Here is a 16445-nt window from a genome sequence, read left to right as displayed (position 1 = left end):
GCGGCTGGGCTGAGGCGGCGGCTGCCGCCGGGGCTGAGGCAGGGCTGGGCGGAGAGGGACGGGGCAGAGGAGCGCGGCGGCGGAGGAGGACGAGAAGGAGCGGCCGCGAGGCGCCGAGCGAGTGGAGGGAGCCCCGGGCCTCCCTCAGCCGCGGTCGTTGCGGAGCGCCCTGCCTGCGGCCCCAACATGGACGAAGAGGGCGGTGGAGGTGGCGGCGGTGAGTGGTGGGGCTGGCGCGGGGGGCGGGGGGAACGCGGCCCCTCACCTGGCCGCCGCGGGTGTGAGGCGTGAGGAAGGCGCACTCCCGGCCGGGGCGCCCCGCTCCCGGGGAGCACGGGTGCCGCCGCTCGTCCGCCTCCGAGGCCGTGACATTTGCTGCCGTCGCGGCCCCTCCGCGCCGCGCCCTTCCCTTCCGCGCGGAGCTGCCCGCCGGTGCCGTGACCCGGTCCTGCCCGCCGGGCGCTGAGGGGCCAACCCGAGCGGCGCGACTGTAACAGCGAGCACCGAGCAGCAGCCGGGAGTGGGGGAGCGTCGCGGCGGGGACCGGCCCTTCCCGGTGGCCACAATGGGGACTCTGTGCCCCCGCTCCCGGGAAGGATCAGGCGGGGGGGTGAGGCGGGTTTGGGCACAAAAAGGGGCGGCGAGGCGGGGCAGGGCAGGCGGGTCCCGGCCCCCCACCGCGGTGACAGCCCCGCGACATCGCTGTGCTCCCTGCGTGCAGCTGCTCCTCTGCTGGGGGGGGGGGGTGTGGGGTGTGTGGGGAAAGTATGTGTTTTGCAGTGTACGAGCAGTGAAAAGAATAATTAAGGTCTGCGAGGGCTCTGTTTGTGTGTGTCATCTTAATGGAGGCTCGGTGATAATCACGGGGCGGTTCATCCAGTTTAAACATGGTGAACTCTTTCTGAAGGCAGCGGCGTTAATGTTGCCAGAGACTACTTTCAGAAAATCCGGATTCGCTTCTTCGGGGAGCTTTTATTTTGTATTTTTATCTTTCGGAGACTGGCTTGCGCGCCGTCCCAGTTTCAGGCACTGCAGACGTGCAACACGCTTCCCTCCTTTAATTTAGAATGTGTTTTGTGAGTGCGTGTGTAAAGCTGCTGCCTGAAATAACCAGTTCTTGTGTATCATCAGCGATAATGGTGGCTGAGGAGTAGCTGATCCTGCCTTGGGGCAGAGGAATTGACTGAATGGACTGCCCTATATTCTCTGTGCCTGTCTGGGTCGGTGGTGGTGGTACAGAATTAAGTGATGGGGATGTATTTTAAATAAAATGCTAAACAGGCTGTGTTTGAATGCACTGGCTGATTTCTAAATAGGTAAAGTAAGGGCTAAACCTTGTGTGATTAATAGTTGCACAGTGCTTGCTAATTCTAAATATAATTACCAAGAACTCGGAAATCAAGTGGGTGTGGTGGTTGTTTTGACAACTTGAAAAAAAAAATGCTGTGATGAATCAGAAAAATAATTCTTCAAGCAGTCGTCTGGAAATGTGGCCATTTCTCAGCAGGCATTTCTGCTCATTTTGTCAGTGATAGACTTAAAAAAAAATATGAAAAAGGGAAACAAAAGACAAAAGCCAGTCCTGGAAAGTTGTTATTCAAAACAGTTGAACACTCTAATTGTTAGGAGCAGAAAGCACATTCAACTCAAAATATGTTATTTTCACTGTATTATGGACTTGCATCTGTAGTTAAGGGAAATGAACATGCTTATTATTGGCACTAGTCCTGGGTATTGCAATACTTAATCAGATGCAAGGTGTAAACTAGAAAGTGGATGTGTTGGTGAATCAATCTTTCATAAAGTGTTAAGCATTTCAAAGTTGGTTTTTCATGGGAGGAAAATACTCAGGACCTTGGGAGGAGACGGTCTGTATTTAGCTAACAACTGCTTCTTAGATGAAGTCAGATTTTTACCTAGCATACAAGTGAAACTATTCTTTTATTTATAACTTCATATCACATTAATAAACATGTTACTTTTTTGGGGGGTCAAATTACAGTGTAGTTTATGTTCCTTCTTACTTGGCTTCATTGTAAAACAGTTGTAGACTACTGAAACTGGACATTTTTTTGCAATCAGTCAGTGTATTTGACATTATACACTGGCTTCTTGTGAGTATTGCACTTTTTTCTTGAATAGAGATCAAGTCTGGCTTTTTCTTATGGCCTGCTGTCAATTTGGAACACCAGGATTAGTTAGGTCATTTCCAGCTAATGAATTGGTATTTTGAATTGAAAGTTTGGGTGTGGGTTTTTTTTTTTTTGGTTGTTGTTTTTAACAATAGAAAAAGCATGTGGAAAGTGTGGATTTGACAGCCAATTTTAAAATCCTTTATTGCCTGTGACTCATGGCAAGACTCATGGGGGGTACCAAGGGAGTCTGACCAGGGCAGTCCAGTGTTTTGAACCTCTTCAGAACATTTGCAATCCTCAAAAAAGGGACATTATTGAGTGGGAAACTCATAGAGATAAGCATATCGCTGTGCAGAGGTACTTTAGGAAGCATGCAAAATTATTTGAGGACTGCACAGAATCACCCTAATGAGAGACTTGAACTAGATAAGCATCTAAATATCTAGGACATTAAACTGTGATTCAGTAGGTAAACTGCTATTCCCAGTTCAGTTCTGCCTACTGCCCTGCTCTTCAGTTTAATTTGCATCCTATGCTTCAGTTCCCTTATTTGTTAAATGGGGTCAGTTATTTTCCCACCTCTGATAAAAACTGTGAATGAAAACAGAGCTGTGTAAAGTTAGGATTTATTATTTTAGAAGCACTTGATGGAAGAGAAATGCTAATTAAGGGAATTGTTCTTAGTACTGCTTTCTCTTTTGTGTGTGGAACCCTAAATAGGGACATGCATTTATATTATACAATCCACTTACACACAAGCCTCCCATTGATTTCAGCAGAGGCTCTGTGCATGGATTATTGATGCGATATGATCCGAGTCAGTTGGTGTTTGTCTCAACTTTCTTTTGTGTTCTGATTAAAATATCTCTGTGGTTCACTTAATCCAGGAAATTTCTTCTCCTCCTCCTTGCTTGATTTAAAACCATATCTTTTGTGATTTGACTGAGGTTTTTCTTACATGCTTACTGGTACATGGTGGTGGTACCAGTGAACTGAGATCCTCACATTGAATAGTGCTGTTGGCAGCAGGTGGTATGGTTGCATACTGCTGAACAGTAAGCGATCTTCTGTATGACACTGAAATAAATAAACAGTCAGTGCTAGAGGCACAGAGTAGTATTTCTCTTTGTTTTTCTGAATGTGAGTCTAGTCATGCAGCGGCTTTGTAGTCCCCCAGATTCAACTCTATGCCATTCCTCTTGGAAAAGACTGCAAGATTTAGTACTCACCAACTTCTGTATGTATGTTTGTTTTAATCTATCTCTACTAAGGGCTCTAAACAGACATGCCAAAAGGTTAAAATCCTGCTTCTACTTAGCAGGTAGACAAAATTATAGCACTAATTATGGCATTGAGGTTTTCCTACTGTTCTTCAAACTCTGTGCTTTATTTCTGAATTTTGAAGCTTTTTTTTGAGGAGAGAGCAGTTCAGTTGCCAAGCTCTGTTAGTTGTTGGCTGTATTTGCCAGCAATGGTGCCAGGTAGCATGTTGATTCTGTTATGTAGACAGCCGTTCACGAGGAATTAGACCAAGAGACCAGATCGACTCAGAAGAATGGATCTGCTGCTAGACCAGATTTATCAAGATGACTTCTGTTCTCCTGCAGGGCAAGGCAGTTACCCATTTATAGGTAAAAGATGTCAAATAGAACAAAACCCCTAGATTTTTCTTAGAAAAAAACTATGAAAATTGATTAAATACATACATATATCACTTTTAGACATGATCAGCCTGATGTCTTCTGTTCTTTTCACGTTGTAGTATCTTTCACAGATGTTAAAGATAAGAGGAGTCCAATGTGGCCTCATTTGCTCTGAATTTAAGACTAAATCTGCATGTTTTGCTTATAATAAACTCATAGAATAAGAAATGTATTTTAACACAGAACATTAAATATGTTTCACTCCCTACTCATTGAAGTGGATAAATTGTACTGGTAGTTTTAAAATTTGTCCCAAAAGTTCTTTAGAGGAGGGCTTGTAGTTTTAAATAGCAGTCTAGGGAAATGCTAAGAATATAAAAATGCACCTGAGTGTTGGACTCACCACACAGATTGATTCTAGGGAGAGAAAAAGAGCAGATACAGAGATAGAACACAAAAAACTAAATGACATAAATATTACTTTTATCAGCCAGCAGACTTTCATGCTAAGTCTCTTTTTGCTAAATGAATATTTCTTCATGCTAAACTAATCTCATATTTGTACAGCTTACCTGTCAGATCAGTAGTATCTTAATTTTTAGCCCACAGAACATTTCATCTCTTATTACTCTAATAAAAAATGCCATAGTAAAATATTGTTATGTTGCAAATATTTATTAGTTATTTCGGGTGGTATCAGAAAATGGGCTTGTTAATTGCAGTAACACATTAAGTTTTTTCTTAGCCTAATGCTCAATATTTTTAGCTGTGACTTGGAAGAAAACATGAAATTTTTGCTGAGACAGTATCCAGAGGTTGTTGGTGGCCAAAACTGATGTATTGTTATATAATGGTGTTTGATGACTTGTGCTCAGCAATGTGGGCATGCTGTGGATTTAGAGGAACAGTATGACTATCACATAATATCTGTATGCACTATTACATATAGGAGAGAAAGCTGTAGGTTTTACTTACAGGAAAAGGGTTTCTTTGCAGAACAATGCCTGGGAATCATAGTAATATCCACGTAAAAGTGGGCTTCTGATGCACTACTGTTACTGAATGGATATTGTAATCTTTTAATATCACTGGAGTTATAAGAGTTTGTATCAGTTGATGGGCTGCAGATCTTGAGGCAACACAGTTTTCCAAGATATATTCTACAGTATACCTTGAATTTCTCAATTCCATCATATTTATTGCCTCCCCATCTTTCTTTATAGGATTTTGAACTCTTTTTCAAGGGAAAAAATGAAATATACTGTGGCTTTTCTCTGGTTTCTTCTGTTTGCCATCTTTTTGTCCTGTAAGTCTTTCCTTTCCTAGTACAACAGAAAGGTTTTAGAGCTACAGTATAAGCAAAACAATTTAAAGCTTTTATCTTATCTGCTGCTATCTTTTGCTCCCTTCCTTTCCTTCCCAATGCAAACATGCTTTAGTCCTGTTTCTTTTTACCTCCCATCTTTGTCCCCACTTACTTTTTGAACTACTGCCCCATCTCCTTTTCATGTTGAAAATCATTGAATGAGCTGTTTGTGGTCACTGTCCAAAGAGTATCTCCTCCAGGTTCATCCTGGGTCCTTTCCACACTTGTCCTGACCCCTTGTTCTCGGTACATTCCCTTCCTCCTCTTCGTCCTGCCAGCTGCTTCTAGTACTGTTTACTATACTCTTCTTTTTGTAATCTTGCTCATTTTTTGGCTTCTTTGACTGTTTTCTCCTTGTTCCCCTCCTATCTTATTAATCGGTTTTTCATTTGGAAGATGATCTTTCTGCTTCCAACTTTTTAATGAAGATTTGCAGGACCCTGTGCTTGGTTTAATGTTTCTCTATATTTTGTTTCTGGATAATCAAATTTACAAATAAAAATGGAACTGTCGTTTTTAAACTGATGACTCACAGCATATACTGTGTGCTCTGGATCCAGTACCATCTGTCCCAGCTAAAATGTTGGGTTGTTTGACATCTGAAGAATGTGTAATTGTCATCTTAAGCTTAATGAGTCTTAAAACAGAGCTCTTAATGTTATTTCCACCCACTTCCTTTTTTTGATGTCTGTGGATGCATGCTGACATCCCGCATGGTTATTGACAAGTAAATAGTGCGTTGTTATAATTTATTTGTTCTTAAAAAATAGTCTGTATTTTACAAAGTTGTAATAAAAATGTCTGTAAAAGGGCAATGCATAAGTATTGGAACACTTTTGTAATCTCAAAGTTATGTCACATTCCTCTATGCAATATTAATTTTCTTGTTTGAACGCACAGTTATAATTTAATCTGGTTATGGGATCACACGTGACATTTTCTCTAGACTTCTGCATGGGACTAGCCAGCATGTAGGATAGTGTTTTATGATGATTGAATAAATCTGTATGAATTTCTTCCTCCTTTTTAAAATAAAGTGATAGTTAATGATGTCTGCTTCACTTTCTCTCCCAGTAGATCATGAGTACTTAAGCACATACAGAAGGATTGCACTTATTTTAGTGAAGAGTTTGGACACATTGACCATGTTCTTCATTCACAGAGGATAAAAATAAGTACTTAGCAGCTGGTTTATTAGAAAAACCTGTCAACTTACAGAACTATAAGGCAGGATTCTCATGGAAGTGAAGAACACGATACCTAAGATTTACAGAAGCAAAGGAGAAATTATGTGAACAGCTGTAAGGTTGGCATTTCTGACTTCTTCACTGTACATTCTTTTAAAGTGATATATTGTATAGGAAAGGTGACTCAGGTAGTAAAAATGTATTTAATTATGCCATTTGTATAACTTTAACATCTAGTATATTGGTTTTAATTGCATATGACTTCCTTCTTTTAATTCCAACAGTTTCATGGGAAAACTTAGTATTGCAAATTTTTTGGATAGCAGTGTTTCCTCTTAGTGGGGTAGACATACAAAATCCACTAGAAAACCATGTGTTTTGTGGTCCTCAGAGATTTGCCTGAAGACGGAAATGGCTTGACCTATTTGGTTGCTATAAAGTAAAAACATTCTTTTTTTTTTTTTTTTTTTTTTTTGTTGTTGTGAACATCTGTGTCACATTTATTTCATTTGTTTCTGAGGTTTTTTACACCCTTTATTTGGTAATAAAAAGTTTTATTTAAGGAAGATAAAGTGATACATATCTGCTTCCACAATCTGATATCTGCTTATACATAGGTATGATATAAGCGGGTAGGTTTTCCAGTAGAAGTCGACATGTTAAAAGGCAAACACAAACTATCTAATATTTCCTCGGAAAAAAGTATTTGACAAATTCAGTAGGATCTCATGGAGTTAACAGGAAATGTTGTATGCTGGAAGCTTGTGAAATCTATATCAGAATCTCATCTAGGATATGGAGTACTGAAGACATTTGATCTAATTTTTCAACAGGTTGGGCTTCTTGGCATGGTTTTACTAATTAGCCTCATTTTCAGATGTTCTGTTTATTATAAAAAGAAATAGTTACCTTATGCCAAGTATATGCAATAACTATGAAGTTGATACTGTTATTTAGCAGCACAATGGAAATTGTGCCCAACAAGGATGGTTTTTACTGCAAGATGGTTATGTAAAAATTTTTCTGTATTCCATAAGAAATTTCTTCAACAAGAATTGAAGATCAGTTCATTTGTGAAAGCTGAATCTGAATTCGAGTCTGGCTTTCGCTATCATGTCCAAGGGCTTTGGATTTTGAGGAGCTGCTGCTGTTCTGTGCAGATATGGCTCCTCCATACAAAAGGAGAAACTGTTGATTTTTATGTGAAATACCTTGAGTTTCTTAACAAAACAAAAAAAATGTGTGAAAACAATGAAACACAAGTTCGCTGACTGACTCTCAGGGTATGGAAGAGGCTGAACAGTAACTGTGGGAATTAATTTTAGTGGCTTTTCTATCCAGCTACTGTTCTCACACAGCTTGTAGGAATATTTACTCCTCAGTCAAATGAGATTGAAATTGAGTTCTACACTAGGCGTATTTTGGCAGAATGAGTCGATGGGTAGGAAAAGAAATGTGTCTCATCTCTCCTGTGCTCACTCATTCTCACACATGTGCACAGAGAAAATGGCTAAAAAAAAGGGTACATGGAAGTAACGAAGTGCCTCTTCTCTAAGAGAAACTGTGAGATGTTATAATTTAATGAGTCACCTCTACGTTTTTATACAACTGCCTCATTAATAGTCCGTGTAACGTCTAGCGTGGAGATGTGTATTTTTTATTTTTTTTACTGTCTGATTCATATTGCAAAATACCATTCAGGTTGTTTTCTTACTTAATTCCAAGTATTCATTAGTCTTTATTTGCTGCTACGTTTTTGCTTTCATGTACTGTAGATATCATGTTCCTTAATAAGATCTTTGTTTAGCTCATAAGCAGTGTTGTCTGTAGGTTCAAATTCTGACATAAACAGATTCTGTTGCCTTACAACAAGAAAGGGGGAATTGTCAGAAGGGACATTTGTAATTGCATTGGATATTGTAAAATAAAGAATTGTGATCGCTTGAAGCAGTATTTCTTATATTCAGCAGTCATATTCCAAATAAGTTGTTTTTTTTTTTTCTTTCTTGCTCATGTAAGTTTGGACTAATGAACTTCCTGCCTACTCATTCTAATACACTGAGGAGGAATTTTCCCACCAGGCTGTGCAGTCTGAGTACAACTTCGACCACTTGCAAATGCAATTTTTGAATTTGTAAAGTTACTGCATGTTTTTGTTTCAGTATCTCATAAATGGCCAAATAGGGGATGTGGAGGAAAGTTTTACCAAGTAGTTGAGGTTAAACCAAGTGGCTGTAAGAAGAGATGGTGGCTCTGTTATAGGGAAACTTCGTTCCTTGGGAAGAATCATGCAAGTAAAATGCATTCTCTGAGCATGAAACCCCTGATGTATACAGGATAGGGGCTTGGTCCTATGTAGGACCATTCTGAGACCTTCTTGATAAGACCAAGTGGACCTGACCCCTTGTACATATAACGTGCTCAGCTGTTTCTGGTTGCTCGTGCAGGAGATACTGTGTACTAACTGTGCAGGCTGATGATTTGTTATAATAGATCTATGGACTTCATTGTGTGGGGTAGGTGATTGTGCGTTATATATTGTTTTGGGGTTCTCCCTTTACTTTTTTTTCTTATTTTTTGTTCTAATTTATTTTTTATTTTATTTTTCTCTTAACTGAAAGGGTTCTGTTTGGGACCCACCCAAAACAAACACTTAATATTTCAGGAGTATACCTTCAAGAGCCTCTATGAGGCTGAAGTAATCCTTGGTTTAGTATTGCATTTTGTAACCCCAGTATATACTAAATGGGGAAAACTCATTTTGCATGTAGTATCCATCCCATAAATGCCTAAATGGGTAATCTGTATTATGGAAGTATATGTTTATAGTTTCAAAGGAAACTTTTTTATTTTATATAACTTTATTATTATTTAACTTGCTCTTCTGCAAGTCAGTTTTGATGTACTGTACCACCCTTTTAGGTATTAAAATTATCATGGCATGTACTTGCGACATTTTAAAGCACCATCTAACATTCATCTGGGGACAAGGAGAATATCTGTTCTTGTTTTCCCACCATCTCTTATCATTTGTGCTGCTATTCTTGAATTGCAGTTTGTATAGAAACTGTTTCCTAAGTGGAAGTTGAAACTGGTAGGCAAGGTTAGTTGGAGGCAAAGTTTAGAGAAATGGCTGTTGTGTCTATGAAAATGTTTGCAGTTACAGAACGGAGAGATTAAAAGGTTTCAGGTATGTGACTAGTTTCTTCTTTGTGTAGGTGTTGCTGATTAATTCTGTAATCTTGGAATCTCAGACTGGGCCTTATGCCTATCTTCTCTGTATTACGTGAGGTCAGCCTCTCTGGGCAGCTTGTGACATTGCAGCTGGCTGTAGATGTTTCAGCAAGGACGGATAAGTGAAGCATATGGAGTTGATTATTTTTTTGGCTATAGGAAGAGGATTTTTGTGCATTAAATATAGTAACTTTATTTTTTTAAATATCTGAGAGGAAGCTTCCCCACTCCCAGTGATTTTTTTAAAAATCAAAATACATGTAACTCTCTTCATTCTCATTTTGAGCAATATAAGTTGGAAAGACTGCAATGTTTAGTCTTGGTCTTGTACCAATAAATGACATAGTATCCCATGAATGTTTTAAAAGATTAGGTGATATTTTATAAGAGCAAGCATAAGAAGACTAGTTTAAGTCCTTCCACTGTGAATTTCCCTATATCCAAAGTAAAGAGAGTATACGTTATGTTATTGTTCTTATTTTGCTGAAAACTTACTTTTCTTTTGTATCTTCTACCTGTGTTGTAAACCTGAAAAAGTAACATGTTATGAAGGAGAAAGGTTGGGTGAAATTGGTAATCCAAATGAAATACAAATAATGCTCTAAAGTTTATGGAGCCTGTGGGTGGGTGGACTTGGCAGATATATCCATTGTGGTATGTTAGACTTGAAAGACCATATGGAGATGATTATTTTCTGGCATTTTGTAGTAAAGGTTTTTGAAGAAAGAATTGTTTTTTTTTTATTTTTATTTTTTTAGAAAAGGGGTGAAAAATAGGAAGAATAACTTCAGTTTGCATTAAGTAGTAAAATAACTTGTTGTAGTAGCATATGGAAAACCAATTTATTCGACGGTAAGCTGCTAAAAGAAGTTCTCCTACTGTTTTCCTACTGGCTCTCTTGTCTTCTGAAGGCAGCCACAGATCCTGTGCAGCTGGGACTAATACAGGATCCAGCTGTAACTTTTTTTTATTGTTGTTCAGATGTCCGGTGATGGTCAAATCTAAGTTATTGTGTGGAAATTGAGTAAAGGAAAAGGGTAGGGTGGGAAAAAAGTGACTCTCTATAAAAATATTCCAGTAAAAGCAACAGGAACTAGGAGTATCCATTTCAGAACTCTGCCATAAATCCCATCCTGAAATACTTAAACGCCTTCAGATTTTGCTGTAGACTTTAGGTCATCTAAGAGTTCTTGGTTTATTTTTTAAACAGGAATTAAGTTAGCTGATTGGTGTGGAAAGGTGGCTGTTCTTTTAGATTATTTATGAATGAGAAAATGGTATATTCTTCCATAGAACAAGGTTTTAGTTAAAATTCTTTAAAGTATTGGTACGATATGTAATGCTACAACATGGAGTATATCAAACAGTTTTGATTTTACTTATTTCACTGATGTTGTGTTTTTGTAGCCTTTGTTTTACAGAACCTAAGTATGTAAGGAGGGGAGAAGCCTAGTATTTTTCTGTAGAGTTTAGTTTATCTTTGGTATATTTGGTGCTTCCAACTCTGTAGACCATGCCTTGCATTGAGATTAAACAAAATAAGTGAGCAATACATCAGGTATATGGAATGGTGAGAATACTTGATGATGATCAAAATAATGCATACTTTTTTCTTTCAAAACAGTTTAATTTTTTTTTTCCTTGTTAAAAAGGTCATATTTCTTAAGTTGCTTTATAATTGTAGCCAGTGATCCTGTTTCTTAGTTACTTGATACCAGTGATGTCATTGTAGAAATGCACAGTCCTTTAGATATCTCCTTCCTGCACAAATCTTTCCAAACTTGAACCTGCCAATGGAGTCCATCAAATGTCTATCTGCATTTCAGAATTCTTTTACTATTAGTCTGAGTCTTTACTTTTGAATGTTGTTATTCAGTTTGTAATTATGCTAGTCTATTTTAATAAGTTTAATAACAATAGTATACAGATTGTAAGTCCTATTAGACTGGAAGAGCTATCTTGAAATGCTGCAAGTTATTTCCATTACTAGTGACAGTGAGAAGAATTTTAAAAACATAACTACTGTCTTGAGCATAATCCTGGGTAGTATTAGTGCATTCCTTTCCATGCACCAACAACGTTGGTTGTTGATACTAATTCTTTTATTGTAGAGAGAAAAAAAAATCAAAAAAAGGAGAAGGATTTGTGGTCGGCTTATTGGCTGCAAGACAGCCTGGCGTTTTGCCCCACAGTGCTAGAGCATAACAGCAACAACAATTTATTTTCCTTCCTGAGCTAGTAGGAGCTGATCTGTGACTTCAAAGTGGAAGTGAAATGTGGACAAAACACTGGGCTTTGAAGGCAAAACACCTCTAACACAAATCAATTTCAATGCGAAAATATCTATGATGTCCATATAGCAATGTAAAATGTAATAATTTTTGTAGTTCTTGAATATGGTCACCAATACCAACCATAAGAACGAGGAAGTTTTGTTTCAGTGGCAGAAGTGCTGCAGTCTATGGATGAGTGACAATAACATTTGATACTCTTTGCATGGTGACTAAATTAATTCACTGTCAATGTGTTTTGTAAACCTGCAACCAGTTTGTTTTTTTTTTTTTTTAATTGGCATGTGTTTCTCTTCTGTTTAATTAAGCGGATGATGACACTTACTTTGCTCTATTACTGCACTGGGTGGTGTATATTTTGTACTTATATTCAGGCTTTGATCAGATTGTTTTGTCTCCCAAACATTCTTGTATTTTATCTTCATTTTATTTTATCTTATATTTTTAATGCAGTACTATAAATTACTACAAGGCAAATAATTTGCTTTCCTTCTTTTTTACTTTTTGACATTGCAGTGATTAAATAAGCAGTACTACTTCATTTTATCTTTGCTTTGCAAGAATGTTAGTCAAAGTTCTTTTCTCCCAATTTTTAAGGGTTATGGTCTGTATTTGAATTGTGAAGAGCCTAAAGGACTTTCTTTCAGTTTATTCGCTTTCTTGAAGTGCAGGTCAACTTACAGTGCATTTTGCAAAATTGGTTGTATGTAGACTCTGCCAATGTCAAAGACCATTAAACTACAACTAGAATAAGAAACTTTGTTTATGGATTTGTTTCAAGATGCTTTGGCTATATTCATGATATATTATAAGGAAAATTCAGAAAATATTCATGGTTTGAGAATAAAATCTGCAAGCTAAACTGAAGAAAGTAGTATGATAATGTTTTGCATCTTGGAGAGAGACAAGAGGACACTGTATTTAAACTGTTACTCCACTGTATTTTTCTCTGGAGCTCATACGGATTTAGGAGATGATTTTCTAATGTGATGGGAGAACATCAAACATCCTTTTCACATTTGAGAAATAATAGTATGACAATTCTAGCAAAGTTTTGGCTTTTCACTACCTCATTTTATATTTTGAAGAAAGGGTTTCCTGCTGAACAAACACATGTTGGCCTGATAGCATTTTCCTGTACTTGAATTGTGAACAGTCAAATTACTCAAAAAAATTTATGTTACAGTAGATACAGGATTTTAACGTAGAATGTGTGCATACAATAAATCTATTCAACTAATCAGTCTGCTTCCTTTCCCTCCCACCCCCTTGCAGCTGGAAGTTCATCAGCTTCTGCTACTATATCTAGCTTCCTCTTGAGACTTTATGGAATAGAGTTAACAGTGGTGTCAGGCATTAATGAACAATGTCATGATTATATTCCATGGGTCCGTATAAGTTGTCATTTTCCACTGCTACTAATTCATATGGAAACTATGTCATCTATTTAGTATGAGCACATTATGTGTGCCATGCAAAGTTACATGCTGCAGTATTTAGTGAAAGCATGTACATCATCATTAAATCAGTAGAAAATATTTTTAGATTTCATTAGTGACCAATCTGGCATTGAAAATGAAAAATTTATTATAAGATTTTATTTTCATAAGTTCTTAGCCAGTGTAATGCAGGATGATGAGACTTCCATTGATAGTTTGTAATTAAATATGTTTTGAAGTTCTTTGGCATATGATAAGGCTTTTTTTTTTTTTAAGGTACAACTGTGGAAGAATTCAGGAAGAAGAAAAATTAGATGCTTCCGTTTGTCTTAGCAGTTGTAAATTTTTGTGATAAAATACTTGCAGTCAGATCTAATGGAATCTAACAGCCTAATTAAAAACTTGTATAACAGTGATTTTTGTTGGCCTTTTTTCTTGAAAAGGATCAAAACGTAATCTTTCAGAACTAGCTTCTGGACATTTAGAGGTACTGGATAAACATCTGCAGCTTCTGTTGGGTGTGGCACTCAGGTCTTCCAGTTGAGCTTCAAATACTTCAGCAAAGTTTTAAGTTCAATGTATTAAGACATTCACGAGATGGTAGGACAGATGCTGTACTTGAAGAACCTTTTAGAACTAGTTTTTGTATAATTTTGAAGTGGACTGTAGACCACTGCCTATCTAGATGTATGCTGTCAGAATTAGATGATTGATTGTGACAAAAATCTGTGTTTAATAGTGCCACTAACCAGTTTTCTCAGTGGTTGAGAAATACTTAATAAAGAATTCATATGTGAATGATATTCTCCAGGTGTTTTGTACTCACTGCTGTATTGTCTGTGTTTGTGAAATACGGAAGAATCTCTAAACTGCATTAACAAGTTTTCTCTCTACTTACTGCGTGAACTGTGTCAGCAGAGTTGCAGACACTGTTGCTACAGACTGCTTAACAGAAGTTACAGCTTGGTATTTCTGGTTGCCCTGAGGCAAATTTGGGATGATTGCAAGTATGTTAATAAAAGTCAGATTTTTTTCAGCTTTATACAAAATTTGTCTTTATATAGTGAAAGCTTGTGCCAGGTAGAGCCCTGTTCTAAAGAAGAGACTACCCCTTTGGAAATGTGCTTGCCAAGGCTACATATAGCCACATTGTCTATGAAGCTCCTATCTGCAGGTAAAAAAAATAATGATTGGCTGTAGGTTTTACTTATGTAGGAAGTTATATGGTTTATTGTTACCTTTTGTCTCATGTTGAGGGGTGGCAGAAGTAAAGCATTTGGTCCCACTCAATTGTTTCCCAGTCACTAAAAATGTTTCCTATTTGAGCATGGCAGGATGAAGTAGAAATCTGAGAAAGAATGTTTATTAATAGGAGCAGCAGGAGCTGGTGGATTTAAAAAGAGGTTGAGGGTTGAATGCCAGTTAGTTGCTTAAAGTTTTTAAATCTCTATTAATTTTCAGGGAAAATACTGAATTTTATATGCTGAAAGTTGGAGACATCAAGGGTAATAAAACTAAATTGCTTAAATATTTGAAGTTGTAGGGATATGATTTTTTTTCTTGTTAAGTACATAGCTGAGAAAAAATGATTAAATGATTTGAAAATAAAGTACAAAAGATTATATGTTCAGATTATTTTTCACTGATCTCTAGAAGGAATGCAGTGATTTTGCCAGCTTCAGGCAGAAAAAAAGAGCTTAGAAAGGGCAATGTAATATTTTAGCAGATCTGGCTGAAACTGTTAGGGAAAGTTTAAATAGGAAGAATGTATTTATTCAAATGAGTTTTTGATCAGAATGCCAGAAGGTCTGCTTGGAGTATGAAAAAATCTTTCTTTTTGTAACATGGAACTTATATCTGCACTTACAGGATTCAAGCATATGCTGAATGTGCTCTGTTTTGGAAGTATGGCAAGCCAGATTTGGTATGAACTGCTGATGGTCTTCTGCCAAGCAAAGAATGGGAGACCAGGAGTTTGACCTTACATAAAATGGCTCCATCCAGCAAATTTCTTATCAGGGAACCAGATATAAAGCTCTTTTATATCTGGATTAGTCACCTGTCAAGGTAATTGTTTCATGGTGTGATGGCAACCAACAATTCACAAAAGCTAAATATACTCTTTTCTGAGTAATCTGAAAATGCTTTACAGTCTTAAACTAAACCTTACTATTCCTCCACTAACAAATCTATGAATAATTTCCTGACCTCTCTTAGTGCCCTTTCAGGCTACAGGGCACGTGACAATGGGCCTGTTGATGTAACAGCAAGAAGCTGGAGCAATTCAAGCCTGAGATGGCCAAGAAGCAAAATACTGTATTACCTGTAGTGCGTTTCTCTCCAAGTACTGCAGCTCAATGGTTTCCATAGCAGGTATCAGGGTAACTTTTTTGGAGGAGACTGCAGGAATGTCAAAGGCTCACACAATGTCAGGCATCACACTGAGCACAACTTGTACATCCTGGAATTCGTCTTGTTTGGGGGAAGAGTAAATGTTACTCGGGCAGATACTTGATAGGTGCTCGCAGTCCTGTGTGGCACTCTGTAGCTGCCTGTTGGAGACATTCTTCAGAGAATGAAGATTGCTTTCAAATCTGGCAGTTGCTCTATCTCCTCCAGTGTGCAACCGATCTTGGAAAATGAATAGATAGAAAGCTTCTGCAATAAATATTGTTTCAGAAATCTAACCCCAGAGCTGTGGCAGGCAGGGAGGGGGGAAGGGGGAAGATGAACTTTGCCTTGCTTTTTCTGAAAATTGGATTTGTGTGCTTTAGAAACAGCCAGGAATCCTAAGTAACTGGCTAATGCTCTCCACTAATGAGTGAAGTATAGTGAGCAGCTCCCTTATTGCCAAGAGTAGAAGTTACTGGAAATTTGTGACAGAAAGACTGTCTGAGCCCCAGATGTTTTGCTGGGAACTCGGTGGGTCTGATGAGCTGTGCCTGAATCTTGAGCAGGATTTGAGGGTATTCCTGTCGGGTGGCCGCAGGGGCTGGGCTCTGGGACCCCCTTGCAGCTGCTCAGCGACATTCCTGTCAATTTTCCATGCTGCTACTTGAAATGGATCTTACAGGAATGTCTGCTACTACTCTGGTGTGTTTGCTTTTTAAGTCTTTTTTCCAGGGTCTATCCTAGGAAAAAATGTAGGTG

At 38.1% G+C, this 16445-nt stretch overlaps 1 protein-coding gene across 1 annotated transcript in view; it reads left to right on the top strand.

The window, feature by feature from the left end:
* The first annotated feature begins 50 nt into the window (after positions 1–50).
* The window catches only part of CYTH3 (cytohesin 3), a 52879-nt gene continuing 36484 nt past the window's right edge, over positions 51–16445 (top strand). Inside the window, exon 1 of the mRNA XM_042798306.1 lies at positions 51–217. Coding sequence (XP_042654240.1) covers positions 187–217 — 31 coding nt within the window. The 5' untranslated portion in view covers positions 51–186. The remainder of the gene's footprint in view (positions 218–16445) is intronic.

This window comes from Tyto alba, unplaced genomic scaffold, assembly GCF_018691265.1.
Source record: "Tyto alba isolate M040663 unplaced genomic scaffold, T.alba_DEE_v4.0 Super-Scaffold_28, whole genome shotgun sequence".
Taxonomy (NCBI): Eukaryota; Metazoa; Chordata; class Aves; order Strigiformes; family Tytonidae; genus Tyto; species Tyto alba.
The sequence above is the reverse complement of the archived record's forward strand: the minus strand, read 5'-3'. Positions and strand labels throughout refer to the sequence as shown.